Source organism: Hydra vulgaris, chromosome 11, assembly GCF_038396675.1.
Source record: "Hydra vulgaris chromosome 11, alternate assembly HydraT2T_AEP".
Classification (NCBI taxonomy): domain Eukaryota; kingdom Metazoa; phylum Cnidaria; class Hydrozoa; order Anthoathecata; family Hydridae; genus Hydra; species Hydra vulgaris.
In genome coordinates, this window is record NC_088930.1 from 43,767,501 (window position 1) to 43,787,500 (window position 20,000).

The following is a 20,000-nucleotide window of genomic DNA, read 5'->3' on the forward strand; positions in this document are numbered from 1 at the left end:
TTTCGGGAATAACGTTCCAGGAGCCGAAGCTTAATAATTATCTTGAATTTTTTTATCTATTATTCAGAGTTAGAGATACGTAATAAAACAGTTGCAAAAGTATTGAACTCATTCATTAAAATAATTAACAAAGGAAATTTTTCAAAACACATATGAAAGTTATCTAATGGAAAACAGCTTTTACGCAAGACCGAGAGCAACTTTAAAACTTATTTTAGTATTACAACTTTGTAAACACTTATTTAAGTTGTTTAAATAAAAAAAAATCTTTGGTTTATTGAAGTTTTTACTAACACTCCTTACACTTATGCGTATTGCCTTATTTACATTAAGCTGAATTTTTAAAATGTTGTAAAGTATTTACATATAAATCTTTTGAAATATTTTTGACGATGAAACTTCTATCACAGCTTGGGAAGGAGAGGGGCTCAGGTATTTGTGACAGGGGGAAAGATGTTAAGAATTGACAAATATAGGGTGAGGCGCTTTATAGACTACCCAAAAAGATTTTAACTGACTTTTTTATATTAGGAGAATTGCAAATAAATCTTTTTATTTAATGTAATGTCAAATACAAATATTTATACAATTCTTATTTTCAATAATTTATGTGTATTTATATTTCAACTAAAATAAGAATACATAAACAAATGAAAAGCAATAATATAAATAATTTTAATAACCAATTAAAAATTTATTATTTCTAAATTCTACTAATATCGCTAGAATCTTGTCAAATTACTTAATGACAAAATTCTTTTTGTAAACAAAAATTAAACGAAAATTCTTAGGAAGATAATTTTTTTGTTGTGGTTTTTAATATTATTTTCTATATTTTATATATACATATATGTATATATATATATATATATATATATATATATATATATATATATATATAATATATATATATATATATATGTTTATATATATATATATATATATATATATATATATATATATATATATATATATATATATATATATATATATATATATATGTATATATATATATATATATATATATATATGTATATATATATTTACCTGATGATTGCATTTAGCATGAAACTAATAGTTGTATAAAATACTTACAATAATAATAATAGTATATATATATATATATATATATATATATATATATATATATATATATATATATATATATATATATATATATATATTTATATATATATATATGTATATATATATATATATATATATATATATATATATATATATATATATATATATATATATATATATATATACAAGGGGGTGCAAAAAAAAATCTACACTAATTTTTTTATAAAAACAGCAACAAAAATTGAGTAAGACTCATATAATAAAAGCAATATAGGACAATTTTGATAAAAATGTTTAAAACATCATTGTATATTACATATAATAAAAAGAATATTAGGCTTTGTAAAGTATTTTTTAGGTTTCAGCTGTTTTAGTACTTAACTGGTTATCCTTTGTTTTTTATGAATTCTGCGCATCTAGAAGGCATACTATCTACAAGTCTTTTAAATAAATCGTTTGGCAAAGCATTCCAACCATCAAAAAGAATCTGGAGCAAATCATCTTCATTTTTTGCTCTACGATCTTTCAATTTGTTCTCCAATATAGACCAAAGGTTTTCTATTCGATTTAAATCAGGAGACTGTGCTGGCCAAGACATAACTGGTATCTATTTAGTTTCTAGATATCTTTTATTCAACCGTGCTGTATGTTTAGGATCGTTATCGTGTTGAAAGATTTAGTTACTATTAGGAAAAAGTTCTTTTATACTTGGTCCAAGCTGATTAACTAAGATTTTATGATACATATGCTGGTCCCTGATGCCCTTCACCCGGTAAAGTTTTCCAACTTTGTGTGCACTAAAACCACCCCAAAGATTAATCTTTTTGTCATGTTAAATTGTTGCCTTGCATGTTTGGGGGTTGAATTTTTCCCCAATTAATTTCCAACAGTGAGATTGACCATAATAAAACAAAACAAAAGGAGACTCGTTGCCCCAGATAACTTTAGACCATTGTTCACATGTCCAATCTTTGTGCTCAATGCACGACATTAATCGTTTTTTTCGATTGATTTCACTAACAAAGGGTTTTTTAATTTGCTTTCCAGAAAAAAAATCACCCAATGCTTTTATTCTGCGAGATATTGTCCTTTTTGAGATATTAGTAAGGTTCAAATCTAGTTTTATCTCAGAACATGTGATTTTACGATTTTTTTTGACAGCGTTAAGAATGTAGCGATCTTCTTTTTTTGAAGTTTTAGGCTTTCTCCCAGATCCAGCAGACCTTTCAGAATTACCAGTGTGTTTATATTTCATTACCAATCTACTAATAGTTGAGTTTTCTCGTTTAAAACGCTTTCCAATGCTTCTGTGAGACTCTCCTTGGTCAGCAGCTTCAACAATTTGTCCAATTTCTACATCCGTTAGATGTTTCTTAAATATCAAATGTGTTCATATTAATCTTTTTTTTAAAGATTTTATTTATGTAAATATTAATTTATATATAAACATACCTCTTCTGTTCTAAATTTTTAACTGCCACATCCAATTTTTTTTGTTTTGTTTGATTATACATTTTATACTCAAAATGAAGAAAAAATATTAGTGTGGCTTTATTTTTGCACCCCACTGTGTATATATATATATATAAATATATATATATATATATATATATATATATATATATATATATATATATATATATATATATATATATGTATATATATATATATATATATATATATATATATATATATATTTGTGTATTAAAAGGTTTTTCCATTTCAATAGGGATACCTTCCTTAATTTTGACTTCATACTTGGAGGAAGCTCTGTTAATTATGGAATAGCAATGAAAACTTGTTGAATTTTTGCATTTTTGTGACGAATTGAGTGTTTGTAAATATTAGAGACCTTACCTGAATTTAGATCATCTGAGATCCTTGTTGTGTAGTGTCAAGTGGTTGAAACCACCAGACTCTACACAACAAGTATGAGCTCAAAACTAAGGAACGTATCCATATTGAAATGGAAAAATCTCTTCTTAATACACAATTAAAATCATGCATTATTACTATAACAATATAATTTTTCAATTGTCTTTTTTTTTGTTTATTATTAATTACTTCACACATTTTGTATAATTTTTTGTGAATTTTTTTGGTAATTATTTATTTTATAAAATGTGACTATGGTAGCTATTGTAAAAACTATTACATTTTTTATTTTAGCCAAAAAAATTGTTTATATACAGAAACTGTAACAAATTTTTTGTACGTGATGAAGTTTAAAAAAAACTGTTATTTATTTGAAAATTATATATATATATATATATATATATATATATATAATATATATATATATATATATATATATATATATATATATATATATATATGTATATACATATATATATATATATATATATATATATATATATATATATAAAATAATCAGATTAATAACTCTCTCAGCAATAACAAATAAAAACAAATCTATATTACAACTTGATTGTTTTGGTCACTTGTTGTTAAAAACATCTAAATTATTTAAGAATGAATTATAAAAAAACGATTTATAAAAATACAGCACGCGACAAATTGTTTTTCTTAATGAACGTCGACGTTCAAATAATTATTTATTGACAAATATCTCATATAAGAGATTAATATCATATAAGGGAGTTTTATTTTCGAAAAATTTTTGTTCTAGTTAATAAGTTAATAAATATTTTACAGATGTTTATTGAATTTAATCAATTTTTATTTTTATTATATAAATTTTTCATACGCTTGCCCAGAGTGCGCAAATTAATGATAATTAATATGCGATGACCTAACGATTGTAAACTGTTATTAATACAAAATAAAAAAATTTTCTTAATTTAGTTTGTTACATTTATTTACTAATAAAAAAATGTATTATCTTGAAAAAAAATAATAAAAGGAACTAGAAATAAATGAAAAGTTGTTTTGACATTTCTTTTTTAAAACCTTCGAAAATAATAATATCATTAAGTATTTAATAATAAGTTTATAAAAACCAATACTGTTTGTGTTGTTAAACACACAATATTATTCATTAATATACGCTATTGAATAAAGCATTTATGTTTAAGCATGGTTTCTTGTAACTGCAAATGCATTTTAAGTAAAACTTTGCATACTTTTGACACAGATACAAAAACCTTGCTGAAATATAGTTACTTTTTTCAATAGGGTACTTAGTTATTATATTTAAAAGTAACGCTTTTGATGAAAGTAATCACATTTTTTAAAACTATTGTTTATTGCTGAATAATAAGACGGTAATTACACTCTGAGTGTATACCAAGCTCATTACTAAATATTGGGTTAAATTCATGTACTCTACAAGATTGATTACTAAAAGTTCTTAACTAAAAAAGATTGGAGTGCCCTAAAGTCTGTTTTCCCATTTTAATTCAAAATAAGATTTAGAATAAAAGTTTAAAAAGAACATGGCATGCAAATGTTTGAAAACTTTGTTTTGTTTCTTAAAATGCCTTAGCAGCCCTCAGAATTAGGGTCAGCATTTGGCAATGCCAACCTAACTAATAACCTAAATGTGTTTGGGGTGAGCAAAAAATTACCAACCTCATTTCTATGCTTTATGGTAACTCTTTTGTATAAAACTTTTTTTGCTGACCTGATGCCAACCTCTATATATACATATATATATATATATATATATATATATATATATATATATATATATATATATATATATGTATATATTTATATATATATATATATATATATATATATATATGTATATATATATGTATGTATATATAGTTGTAATACTTTGTACCTTTCACTTATTAAACAAGATCACTACTGCTGTTGTAAAAGAAGGAAAATTTAGATTTTGAGAGTATATAGAAATAATACTTGCCGTAAAAAAAGTGTTAAAAAAAAAAAAGTCCTTAATTTTAATGTGGGCTGCGCCCGAATTGAGAAGAAAAAAGACTAATCAGAGGTTTTTCTAGATAGTATTTTAGGGTCTAAGATAGCCCCTGATATATATATATATATATATATATATATATATATATATATATATATATATATATATATATATATATATATATATATATATATATATATATATATATATATATATTTATATATATATACGTACATATATATATATATATACATATATATACGTACATATATATATATACATATATATATATATATATATATATATATATATATATATATATATATATATATATATATATATATATATATATATATATATATATAATATATATGCACGCGGTCATTGGAGAAAGAAGTCTTACGCGAATTAAACTTTTTTCCTTTTAGAATTTAACTATTAGTTTAGATATTACATAAAGAATCATATTAAATAAAATAATCATCGTTAAGATCATTTTATAATTGTAGTAAGTATATAAAAGTAGTTCTATTTACATTTTCATTAGATAAAGTAGAAAGGATTTGAATTTTTATTGGATAAAGTAGAATGGATTTTAATTTCTTAAATCGTTTATATTTTGTTTGTTTTAGTTTTTCTTTTAGCTATTAATTTTTGCTATTTTATTTTTTAGAAGGAAAATTGGGGTTTGGATGTTATTTAAAGTTATACTAATGCTATTTCCATAAAATGGGTTTTACTACTTTGAAATTTTTGTGATGCTTTTAACTATTTTTGTTCATTTCTAGAAAATTTAGAAAAATAAGTTAAAATTGTGTCAGTGCCAACACTGACATGGCATGTCACATTGTATGTAAAGGTTAAATTTTATTAATAATAAAATTTAACCTTTACATGTTATTGTATGTAAAGGTTAAATTTTATTATTAGGATTACAGTTCTTATGAGAAAAAAAAAGAAGATAAAGAGTATTGTTTGTAAATATATATTTTATTTACTTTATATCTTTTTAAATTTTCTCGCGTCTTTTTTGAAGTTTTTGTTTGCACACGTTTATTGTTTTTTGATATGTATGTGTATGTGGTAATAAGTGCTTTATAGTTGTTTTATCAATGCGTTTTTATAATAATGTAAAGTGTTTTTTTATTGTTTCTGTATGTGTTAATATGTTTTATATAATTGCTTTAAAACTGTGTCTTAATATGTATATAAAGTATACATTCAGCCTTATAAGCATATTCAAACACATTTATTGTGTTTATAGTTGGTACATACGTTTTTATTATGTTGCTTCCGTGTTTTCAAAGTGCTGTGACTTGATAAACGAGTAGAGCAAAATTTGTCAACTTTGCCAGCTAAGTGATGTACTTATAACAGAGGTTTACATTATAGTGTTAAGTGACAAACTGCCACTGCTTTAGGTCTAGCTGTTTTCAAGCCTTTATTATTAATTATTGTAAAAATACATAATAATGCATTTTAATAACATTTTCCTTAACGTTGTTACTTATGTTCTGTTATATATGAGTGTTATCTTACTTAAGTTATGTTACATGCATATTATATTAACTTATAGTGTGTGATATTGTTGGTGTCTATTGTTAAAAATGGTAATTTTATTAAAAATCACTGCTTTTAATCATTCACTATAAGCCAATACAAATTATTTTGCCATATATACAGTTTGTTTTATCTCAATTTGATTTTTTGTCCTGAGCGCTGTTTTCTACATAATTTTGCTATAAATATTTTGGAATCATGGTGTTCCAGCATATAGTATTTTGTAAAATTTAACACAAAATAATAATGTTTTACAACTACTATTCTGGTAAATCACAACAGCTTTTATCTATAAGGTACAGTGATTTTCATTTTTTACATGAAATGTTTTTCTTATTTATTTACTTATTTGTTATATTTTTTATTTTAGATTTAACAGATGATGTATTTATGTGGTATTGAAGAACAAATTATTGTGAAGTTTTGTGAATTTTTTTCCTGATAATTTAATTACTAATAATAATTTAAACATTTACTAATAATTTTTTTGAAGAAATAATATTTAGGTTTGCAGAAAAGAGTCTACAACGTTTTTTTAATTTTTCTTTGTTAGCAGTATGTTTATTATTAGAATTGCATATTTTTAATAATTTTTTTTTATTATCATTTGCAAAGCTAATTTTTTTTCAAACATCTCCTAGCTGATATAAATATACTTTTTTAAAGTCATAAGATTATTTTATAGTTTATTTTAAATGACAGTCTGTTATATAAAAAAAATTATCTGTGCGTGATCTTTGGAGTAGAAAAAAAAAATATAGGAATATATAGGAATTATATTGGATTGCAATCTTCAGAATTCGATTCAGAATTTTTGTTACTACTTTCAATTAAAAGTAAAGTTTAAATGGATGCTATTAGACTAGAAGCAGATATTAGTTTAGAAAATGGAAATGTTAATTGGCAAATTATTCATTGCAGAAATAAAATAGATAGGTTTAGGCGAGATGAAATTAATAATCGATAAAATGCTTGAAATGCTGCAAATAATTCGAACCCAAATGAGGAGAGCTTGGTAAAGCGAGTTGAAAATTATCCTTGCAAATAAAAGAGATAAACTTAGACCAGATGAGATTAATATTCGACAAAATGCTAGAAATGCTGCTAGATACGAAAGAATGCATTGTATAGCAAGAAGTAAAACTATTCCAGATTATAATTATTTAGGAGAGATGAATTATATTTGTCAGCATTGTGGTGCTAAGAAATTTCATGATGAAACACATTTTTTATGTTGTCATAATGGAAATGTAGTTTAGCCACAGCCTTCATCTTTTCCACAAGGTTTTCAAGATTGTTATAAAGGAAACTATGAAGATAGAAATGCCAATCTGAATTCTTTTGCTTTATTTGAAGCTAGTGTAGTTCAAGCCATGAATCATGGGCCGCCATGTTTTAGAATATGTAGACAAGTTTTTTATTGTATTGTTAATCTATAACCAAATCAAGATGTTCCGCCGATATATTGTCAATTATACATCTATGATCCACTTGCAGCAGTAAATTTTAGAATGAAACAGCGTTGTAATGATCTTTGCTTAAATGATTTAATGTTTCGATTGCAAACCATTATTAGTGAAGAAAACCCATTTGCTCTTGCATTTAAAAACATGGCTGAAGTGGAAGATGAAGAAATTCATCGAGCAGCTATAGAAGGTTGCTCAGTGTCAGTTGTAAAAATGTCTTTACTTGAAGGGCAATTTAGACATCGCTACAATCTCCCTTTACATAATGAAGTTGCAGTTGTATTTTTTGGTGAAGATGGTGCACCACCTGCTTCCAAGGAAGTTGTTATTTACCCAAGAGCTCATCCTCTTAAAACTATATCAAGTATGTGTGCCAACTTAGATCCTATAATTTATCCTCTATTAAAAAACTTGTATAATTAAAGTTTGTAATTGCAATACTGAGAGAATGTAACATGATTTCTAACCAATGTAGCAACGTGTTACATTGGTTAGAAATCATGTTACATTATCTCAGTATTGCAATTATGAAATTTAGTTATACAAGTTTCTTCTTCACTCTTTTATGGCAAAAAAACTGTTTTAGCAATATGCTGTTGATGCGTATGTTAAATATGAAGGCTATTGCCTCGCTTTCATCAGAAATAACCAAACAAACTGAGAAGCGAGCAGTATGATGCTTTACACGAACATGTAAACAACCTTGGAAATGATCATAATGTTAGACCAGAGCAAATAATTTTCAATTATTTTGACCTTTGTGAACCTGACAGTCCTTTACATCTTTGGAATACATACAAAGCTTTTATGATGGAAGATTTTATTCAGCTCCACTTCTAATAGCTGAACAAGCTACTCTTCGTCAAATTGAAAAAATTATTAATCAAAGTGGTAAAACGCTGGCTGATTACAATCTGCCTGTTTTTGATGAGTTTATAGGCTTAAATCTAGAAAATATTGATGAAATGTTTAGCAATGCATTGAAGAAGCTAATCGAATGAAATTGTTGCTTAATGTCAATCAATTAAACGTATGTAATGCTATCCTTGCTGCACTGAGTGAGCAGCTAAGTGTAGAAAATCAACATTCTCGATTGTTTTTCATGGATGGACCAGCTAAGAGTGGAAAAACCTTTACTTATAATTATTTGATTGCTGAAACCATATGTAGGGGCTTTAAATCTGATACAGCTGCATAGACTGGCATAGCAGCAACTCTTCTTACAAATGGATCTACATTGCATGGCTTATTCAAACTTCCTGTTCCAATATTGGATAATAGTACATGAAATGTAACTCCTAACTCTATACATGGGCATTTTTTAAGACAAGTTTGTTTTTGCTAGATGAAACATCCATAATACCTAAACATGCCTTAAATGCAATTGATAGGTTGTTAAAAGATGTTTGCAACAGCAACTTTTCGTTCGGAGGAAAAATCATTCTTTTTGGTGGTGACTTTAGACAAATTCTGCCTGTTGTGAAGAAGAACAATCAGCTGAAATAGTAGAATTGTGTTTAAAATTTTCTTTGCATTAGCAATGGGTGCAGAAGTTTGCATTAATTTAAAATATGAGAGTACAAGATCGGGAAGGTGAATTTTCCCAATGGTATTCAAACTTGGGAATGAAACAGTACCTTTCAAAGAGGAGGATCCTTTTAAAAGATGGATTAAAATACCAAATCAGTGCATTATTAGAGAAAATGAATTGATTGTTTAAAAGATTCTTGGAGATACTGAACAAAATGATTATTCTAAACGCGTGATTTTAACACCAATTAATGTTGAATCATTATCAATCAATGAAGAAGTGCTTGAATGTCTGCCGGGTGAGGTCAAAATTTATTTAAGTGCTGATCGAATTAATACTGATGACCTCAATGAAAGAAATAACTTTCCAGTTGAGTTTTTGAACAGCTTAACTCCTTCAGGTATGCCACCTCATTGTTTAAAATTAAAAATTGGTCGTGTAATTATCCTACTTATAAATTTAAATCTGAAAGCTGGGTTATGCAGTGGTACTCGAATGAAATTGTTATATTGATGCAGAAGTTTTGACAGGTGTTTCTGGTTGTAAACGGGTTTGGTTCTCGAATTCAGTTGTAAACGGGTTTGGTTCTCGAATTCAGTTGGCTCTATTAGATTCTAATGTACTTTTTGTTTTGAAACGTCGTCAGTTTTCTGTCAGATTGGCATATTCAATCACAATTAATAAAAGTCAAGGTCAAATATTTGATAAAGTTGGGGTATATCTCAAAAAACTGTGTTTCTTTCATGTTTAACTATATGTTGCATGTTCAAGAACTAGAGCATTTAATAGTTTTTCATTGTTTTTGATAATTATAACAGTCATTTAATATTGTTATAAAGTGTGTTTATATGTGTTATATAAAACCATATTTGTTTATAGTTGTATATATGTTTAAATTATGTTGTTTCTGTTTTTTCATAGTGGTGTGACTTGGCACTATGTTGAACAAGATTGATAATCTTGCCAGTCAAGCGGTATACTTTTAGCAGAGGTGTGACTTGGCAGCATTTAGTGCCAGGCAAGTTTACTCCTTTAGAGCTAGGTTGTATTGTCTTGGTTGTTTTCATTATTCTGGAAACACATAATAATGTCTGCTAGTGTTTAGCGTAATGTGTATGAGAGAGTATGCAACCTTGATCTTTTAATCTTGGGTGTTTTAATGCCCTAAATTTGAAGTAATTGAATAACTAATATTGAATATATAAACAAACACACTTTTATGTATTTATATGTTTAGTCAAAAGATAAATATAATTAACTTTAAATTGGGTTTCTAATTTTGTCTTTCATATTTTAATTTGATTTGTTATTTTCGCTGGATTTTAGGATCAAGGGTGTAAATATTCTGTTGTTATGTGTTATTGTTGTGATGTTTTGTGTTAATGGACTGCTTGGCTCATCTTCACGTTGGTGTCTATTGTTAAAAATGAATAATAGGTAGTTTTATTATTGGAACTTACTGCTTTTATTTATTTACTAAAAGCCAAGATAACATTATGCTAAAAATGCAATTTATATCTTATATTGATTTTTTGATTATTATTATTATTATTCTTAATCCTTTTGTACTTCGAAATAAATTTTATAGTTACATTTTCGATAATTATTTATATTAACTGCCATGTCAAAATAGGTTACTATAAATAGGTAAATCGATTTTGAGTTTTTATGTTTCTTTTTTTGTTGTTGTTGTTGTTGTTGTTGTTATTATGGTATCATAATTCCATTTTTTTTTCTTTAAGATTTACGATTGACGCATTTATTCGATTTATAAAAAAAACCTGATTTCCTTTTATTGTAAATTTTTTTCAGTTAAAATGATATAAATATATGCAATAAGTTCAATTTTTTTTTAATTTTCTCTATTTTATGCCTAGTAATTTAGGGGATGTTTTTAAATGGGGGGTCGCAACTAAAAACAAACTAAAAACCTTTATAAACACGAAGAATATTGTAGTTATGTGCATTTGTCAAATATAGAGTTACTTAAATTTTATAACGTGTTTAACTAATTAATTACCTTAGTTTGCATTTGCAACACTTTTGAGAAAAGAAAAAATTCTCATATATGTTAAATTCTCATATACATTAAAAAGAAAAAATTCCTATACATTTAAATCATTGTTTTACTTTTTATTATTTTGGTAAAAGGTCTTCATCAAAAACTTGATTACTCTTAATAAAAATAACTCTACTCTCCTGGCCACCATTAAGGCAAAAACGAGGAAGGGAGGTCCTTTATTAGTGTCAAAATATTTAAGAGAATTAAATTTTGAGTAACGAAAGGAATGTTTAGTAAATGGTAGCAAAATACTTTTTACTAAAAACTATTGAAACAAAGAGCCCATACAAATAATATAAAAATGGTCTGTGTTGAACAGACTTAACAAGACCTGGGTGCGGTCAGCTTGGTTTACAAACATGAAATTATGTCACGTTAAAAACTATGATCGTAATGTAACCTTTAAAAGCCAATTTAAAACATTTTTGGAAGCTAAATGTGATAGTACATATTAAGTAGAAATGTGATAGTATAGTAAAAACACTTTTTTTAGATTTTTTGGCTCATAAAATGGATTTAAGACTTAATTGATTGCGATTCAACCGCAATAAATAACAATTAGAAGGCTATATGGCCCAGACGGAATATGCGACATAAATATTAAATTTGTATTTTACTCATTCACAAAAAATGAAGTTAAGACAAATTGGCTCTAATGTCCAGATATGTTTACTGCACATATTTGTAAATAAACTAATTAGTTGCGTAATGAGTTAGACGCATTGATGAGTTATCTTAGGCATTGATTAAAGTTGATGATTTGTTTATAATAGATGAGTTATTTTAGGCATTGATTAAAATTGCTAATCATAATGTAATTAATTGAATATGCTATTCGTAATTTCATTTATTATAATGTAATGCAATAAGTTAAATGCGCTTTTACTTTTTTGTTACTCTTGGTTGTTTTGTTACGCTTAGTGATGGACAGTTTTATTTGTACACTGTTAGATTTTCTTCTGTTCTGGAAATTTGAGATTGGAATTTCCAGACATTTAAAAAAGCACGTTTCTATTATAGCTGATCGAATACATCTTATTATATCTTTCAAGTAAGTTATATTCTTTTTAATCGTTTTAATCGTTTACATTTTTTTATATCTTAACATGTCTATTACCTTTATTAAATTTGTTTTAAAGCATATTTTTTTTATTTTTTATATCAAATTAATAGAATGTCCCAAGTTGTTGAAGATGAAGGTTTGTATTTATTTAGATGTGTATTATGCTACTGATTTGTATCATGTTACGTAGTTAGTTTTTAAATATATATTTATTTTTAGTCCCTGAATTACTAAGAATTAAGTTTTGTTCCGTTTTGTTATGATTAAACGTTATAAATTGCAGTTCGTATATGTTTGTTGATTTAAATTAACTTTATAAAATGTACATAAAATGATAAAATAATAATGATATAATAAAATAATAATGTTTATAAAATAATAAAATGGTAACAACGAAAATTTTGTAAACTAATTCAATCTAGAAAGATTAAATATTTATTTTAATAATAAAGTAATTAAAGAGGTTTAAGAAAGAATCGACTTCAATATTTGTTTGCTTTTCTGTTTAGATGACAACAGTATTATTGGAGAAAGTAAGTTAAAAAGCATTTTTACTTTTTAAAAAGGAAAAAAAATACGTTATAATCTATCTGTTTTTTTTTAAGTGGTTTAAAATTTCAGGTTTATAAAATCTTATATATTATAACCTTCAATATTTTTTAATTACTTAAAAAATATGTCTATGTTAAATTACGCCAGGTTGTAGAAAAAAGTTATAGTTTAATGATAAGGTTGTAGACTGTTAGAGCAGATTAAATAGATCAAAGATCTATTTAATCTACTAAATAACCTACTACCAAAGTAAAAATATACTATCAATTGCTTGTTGTTTTTTTTGTTTAGTTGACAACAATGAAGAGAGAGGTAGTAAGTTTAAAAGGATTTTTATTTTTTATAAAATAACTAAACTGTTTTTTAAAATATTGTTGTTGACTTCAAAGTAAAACAATAGGTTTTTATAATTTTATACAATAAGCCCAAGAAATTAGGTCCGACTTAAAATTATATTGTCAATAATAAAGAGAAGTAATTTAAAATTCTCAGTAAGACAGCTTTTAATTATTTTATATCAAGTTAGTTTAATTAAGATTTATTTTTTTTAGTTGATCAAGAGAGAGCTAATAAAGGTATTAGTTACATTAGTTAAGTGAATTTACTTTTAAAAAGTCAAGTAGATATTTTAACGTCTATACATTTAAGTGCTTTTATTGTTTAGACACAGAATTGAAGGCTGAAATAAGTCAGCGTTTTTGCTATTAGATATTTGTTAATAGAAATTTGTTTATTTGTACTGTAACTGGAATTGTAAAACTTCAAGTGCTTAGCTTTATTTTATTGTTTCTTTTAGGAGAGTTGGAAAAAAAACTAAGCATAAATCATATGGTTAGTATATTTAAATAAATGAAGCATTTATATCTGTATCTCAAAAGTCCAAGGTCAGCTGTCACATTTTAGAAATTGTCCAGGAGAGAGAAAATAGTAAAATAATTAGTCATTATTGGCTTATTCTTGATGGTTAAATGTATGTTATTTTTTTCGTTTAATTTTTTATTTAATTTGTCTTGAGGCACATGAAATATAATTTTGACAAAAATAAAAAGTTAAATAAAAAAAGGGAAAAGTTATTTCTGGACTACAGAAGTTTTTCCTTTGAACATTGTTGGGACACGAGACACTTTATATTGACCACACTTTGTCTCACATTGTCGTAGGACAACAGTCTCAATACCTTTGTGTAGATACTGAAAAAATGAAAAAGGTCTCATACATAACTCATTTTCACAAAAAACTGGATAACCGACCTTTGTCTTCTTAGGTACAGATATTAAGATTTAAAGTTTATTTTAGTCTATAGTTTTAGTTTAGTTTATAGTTAATTTTAGTTTACTTTTTGTTAGTTTTAGCTTCAGTTTTTTTTTTTTTTTCTTACTTTAGACAACTTTATGGAAGAAATGGGGGGAATAGGTAAAAAAAAAATATGACTATATATTTATTTATATGTAAATATTATTTTATCAATTTTTTGTGTTTAGTGTCTGGTAGAAGCATAACTGGTAGGGCTTTGTTTTAAATTTTATATATTTTTTATGGAGAAATATGTGCAATAGGTGAAAGAATTATTTAACATAAATATGACATTTTTAAACTGTTCGCATTTTACTCATATTTTTATTAAAATTAAATTTTTCACAAGCTTAACCCTTAATTTGTTCTCTCTTTTTTATTTTTTTTATTTTTAGCATCCTCTTCGTCCAGTGAAAATGGTGAGATTATGCTTTAAATTTTGATTAAAAAAAGTTGCAAATATTTTTAAATTTTATTATATCTTTCTATTTGTAATTTTAGAGCTGATAACATTTGATCATTGTTGTAGTTATTGCTCCCAACACCTAGGGCCTCTCTCGGAGAGGTCCTTTAATAAGTGGTGTAGTAATGGCGGAATGGATGAGCCATCCTCTAAATGGAGGGCTCATCCATACCGGGATGTTGGGAGACACCGAAGAAAAAACAGCAACCAAAAGGTTCTAAATGTCTTCTATTAGTGAAGATAAATAACTTTTTTGTTGCTGCTTTTTCTTCGGTTTTTTTTTTAATTTTTTTTAATTCTCTATTTTTTTTTTTTTATCTTCTGATTTTTTTAGTAATGTTGTATATTTGGTTTGTTTTTTTCTTTTTTAATTAAAATTTCATTTGTTTTTCACCAATTAAACTTAAATATAGTTAAATTGATTTATTACCCAATCATCATAATATGATGATACATTCTATTGTTAAAAATAATTAATTGGTAGTTTAATTTATTGAAAACACTGCTTTAAAATTTACAATAAGTCACGACATAATGTTTAGTTATATAAATGCAGATTAATTATAAAATGCAATTTATTTATATCTCAGTTTGATTTTTTATCTTTATTGTTTTTAGTTTGGCTCTTTGAAGCATTTGTTATTTTGCTTTTTAATTAAAATATTTTAAATGTATTGTAATGCTTTTTAAATTAAACTAAAGTTTACTAAAAACCAACATGAAATAACGTCATAAAACAACACCGACAAGCTGCATCATGACAGCAGTTTAAGTATGACAACAGGTTACCGAAAAGCATATAAAATGTATTCCTTTTTTTTTTTTTGTTATTTTTATGTCTACTTATCTGCTACAATTTTTATTTTAGGTTTGTCATATAATGCATTAATGCAATATAAAAGATCAAAGTTTACATATTTTTTTCTAAATTTGTTAGACACTTGTTTGATTGTAAATTAACTTTTTTTTGTTTGAAACGTATTTGTACTCAATTGCTTAGTTATTTATAGTAAATTTGTTTAGTTGTGTACATTTAACGTTTTAAAGACAATTTCCTTTTTTAAGAAACATATATCAAGGGGATACCAAAAAATTAATAATTCACGTATAATTTACGTTCACTTTATGTTAATCTTATTAACTAAAGTTCATGTTATAGAAAATATCACAGAAATTTAGCTTAACTCTTTTGTCAATTTAAAACATGATGAAGTGTTATTATTTTGTGTCAGTAACTAAAAACGTATTGTGTTAAACTTGGTAATGTCAAGGAAAATGGTTCTGCCTTACACTGATATGACCTACGTCAATTGTAAATTACTCAAATAACGATAAATAATTGGTAAATTATTTTACCACCACATACTTTTTATTTTAATTTTACAGATGGTTTAATTTTTTAATTTGAAGGCGTTTTTCTACAAGGGTATTAGTTAAGGTTTCGCAACTTTAAATTGTGGAAAACAGCCACTATAAATTAAGTAACAGGCCGCCCATAACCCGTGTTACGGGTTGCTTTCTGCTAATATATATAAACGTAATATCTATATATATATATATATATATATATATATATATATATATATATATATATATATATATATATATATATATATATATATATATATATATATATATATATATATATATATATATATATATATATATATATATATATATATATAGTTTTTTTTTTCTGAAAACAAACCGTTTATTTTAATTTTAGTATTTATCTTATTATAAATTGTTTTCACAACAGATGTGAAAACCTATTATAAGCTCCGATTTGTTAAAAGTTATAAATACGATGGTTGAGATTAGCAATATTCATTGATAGACCTTAATCATGATTGCTTTGCTTTTGGCTTAATATTTAAGGATTCACAGATTATTTTGTTTTAGTTACATAATTTTATATTTGCAACGTTGGGTTGTGTACATTGTTCAACGTTGATCTATATACATTGAATCAAAGTTGAGCTTTATACGTTAGTTCAACGTTAATTAATATACATATATGTATATATTATCCAAATTCTCCAGAATTATTGAAATACTATCACTGTGCTTCATTTTAAATCCTCACTAAGTTTTGTAGTTAAAAAATAGTGTAACTTTTGATACATAACAAGCAATTTTATTTTCATATATAAGTGGACCTCTTGTACCAACTTAATTTTATAGATTTTTAAGATTAGGCATCATAAAATCATGATGAGGCAATAAGATTAAATTAAGTAGCAAATTGTAGATTGTAGTATTTTGACTAACCTGAACTGAATGAAAAATAAATAAAAGGTTTGAATAAAATGAACAACATTAAAGTTTAAATAATAATACTTACATTAACAACAAGAGTACAACAAAGCCAAAAAAGCATGCAATGACATCAATAATGCGAAGAAAATATGCCAAATCATAAAGTAAATTTTTGTAAAAGGCAGAATTGATTTCATATTGGTATTGCTATATTATTAAAACAAAAGTTTCAGACAATATTGCATTCAATAAATAAATGTAAAATTAAAAGAGACACGTAATAACAAATGAAGTTAAATACACGTAAGCAAAAAAAAAAAAGGCTTAGTAAAAAGCAGCAACTTTATAAATTAGGAAAAAATATCATATTTTGATTTAAAAATAATTTATACTTCTGGGTATAAATGTTTGCTACATTTTTTATAGAATGTTTATTTTGTTTTGTGTAATTTTTTTATTTAATTTTCAATAAAACAAAACTTTTACATGTATCATTCAAACATAGTATTTCAGTTTTTTAAGTTTATTTTTTGCTTAAATGATTTTGATATTAGTTTTATAATATTAGATATATATTAACCATCTACATCAGGTTACACCTACTTGCAGCTTGCGAGCTGCATGTGACTCTTTTACCCAAACGGTGTGGTTCTTCAACCCATCCAAATTACAAATATTTTAATTTTATTAAAATAAATTAAAGTTTTAATTTATAAAAGCATTTTTCATAAAAAATTTTTAATACAATAAAATAATGGTTTGAAATGAAATAAAATTGTATTGAAACAAGTGCAAGTTGTTTATGTAATATTGCTTTCGTTGCATTCAAACACAGGCTTGGTTCCACAAATGTGCCTTTAAATTTTGCATGAATACCATTTGCAAAAAACGATATCAACATTTTTATACAATTGAAAGTGAAGTAGTTTTATACAATCAGTAAAAGCTGTATTGTTAGAAATAGATATTAACCTAACTTCATTGAACCCTGCCATGGCTACAAAAGAAAGTCTAAAATTAAATTTTAAAACTTGAATTACAACAAAGTATACAATATCCATCCTTGAAATCCATCATTAAACAAACAAATAAACAGCCTCAAATATAGTCTTACATAAATAATAGTCTAATATAAATAATAGTATAATATAAACTATAGTCTACTTCAAATAAATAGCCTAACAGCAATTTGCACCTCTGTTTATGGAAAAATAATAAATTATTCATTTTTCTTAAAAGTATCCCCACCTAAATTATTTGGCAATTTATTGCCTAACTGTAAACCGATTGCTTCAAAATCTCATCGACATAGCAACGAAGATTAGTTATTCATTGAAATGTAAGAAAAACGTATGCTTAAAAAGGGGATTATTGAATCTGCAAATTCTTCCTGGAGAGCTCAAGAAGTTAAAACTGAAGAAAAAAAGATTTTAAGAAAATATTAGTCATCAACTACAGTCAAACAATAAATAAATAAATCAAAATAGCGTCTCGTTTTTCCTTAAAATCATACTTGATTTTCGCATGATACTAGTTATTTTTGTTTTTGGAAGGAATATATCAGTGAGAGACCTCTCTTGACTACTAGCTGTTCTTTAGCAGTGGATGAAAGCAAATGGTACTTTTAAAGTTCCAGTGGTTGAATTATAATCTAGAACATGATCAAAGATATAGCACATGGCAAAGGAATCAAAACTGGATCAGTTAATAGATTTCACATGTTGCATTTGTGAAATTGTATTATTTAACAAGTATTGCTTGAAAATATATTCTTGTGGTGATCAAGTACATTTTGAGTGTACTTCAATCTAAGAGAAAAATATTCCCAAGGTTGAACTAGCAATCTAAATTAAGTTTTTCATTGTAATATTTCGACCTGTTATTGCACAGATCTTTATCAGACGTAAAATGTAATACAAAAAACAGTTACATATATGATATAAAAACGTCAAAGAAGACATTAAAAAGAAGCCATACATGATTATATAACAGCGTAATTATAAATTTAGCAAATATTATATAATTCCGCTTTTTTATACAATTTTTTAGAAAGAGGTCTCCAACTGTTTGAAGAAATTTTAAAGCCATTGTCACGGTTGAAAAATATAGGAGTGTGTTTTATTTCCAGGAATGCTAAGGCATTTTTAATTTCAAGTGATTCTCTAACTTTACGTTCATTGTACTCTGATTTTATTTTTAGAGTTTTTATTTGCTAGAGCTTATACATATATATGTATATATATATATATATATATATATATATATATATATATATATATATATATATATATATATATATATATATATATATATATATATATATAATTAATTAGTAAAAAACACTTATCTAACTTTTATCTAATAAAACTATCTAATAAAACTTATCTAATAAAATTTTATCTGATAAAAGTTAGATAAGTGTTTTTTACTAATTAATTATTGCTCTGTTCTTTAAGAACATTGAGCACTCTATTTGTAAAATACACTAACATAATTTACATATATATATATATATATATATATATATATATATATATATATATATATATATATATGGTTTTTTTAATTCCAGTCTTTTAAAGATAATAACATGTACAGTGAATCTGGCAGCAATGATGATCTGTGCTTGTCTGCAATGAATCCAGTGGTTGAAACAATCTTTTGCATGGAACTGTAGTCGCTGTAACTGCTAAATATTTTTTCGCAATTGTTGCTAATCAAGGATTTGAACCTTGCTTTAGCTTCCACCACAGAAGAGGATCTGAAACCATTTTATTGCATGGTATTTTTTGATATCGGC

The 20,000-nt window shown here is 25.3% G+C and overlaps 1 protein-coding gene across 1 annotated transcript in view; it reads right to left on the bottom strand.

Annotated features, from left to right (window-relative positions):
• LOC136086681 (corticotropin-releasing factor receptor 2-like) overlaps positions 1-20,000 on the bottom strand; it is a 212,592-nt gene that overhangs the window by 61,313 nt on the left and 131,279 nt on the right. The window contains exon 6 of the mRNA XM_065808927.1: positions 17,286-17,407. Within this exon, the coding sequence (XP_065664999.1) occupies positions 17,286-17,407 (122 nt within the window). The remainder of the gene's footprint in view (positions 1-17,285; positions 17,408-20,000) is intronic.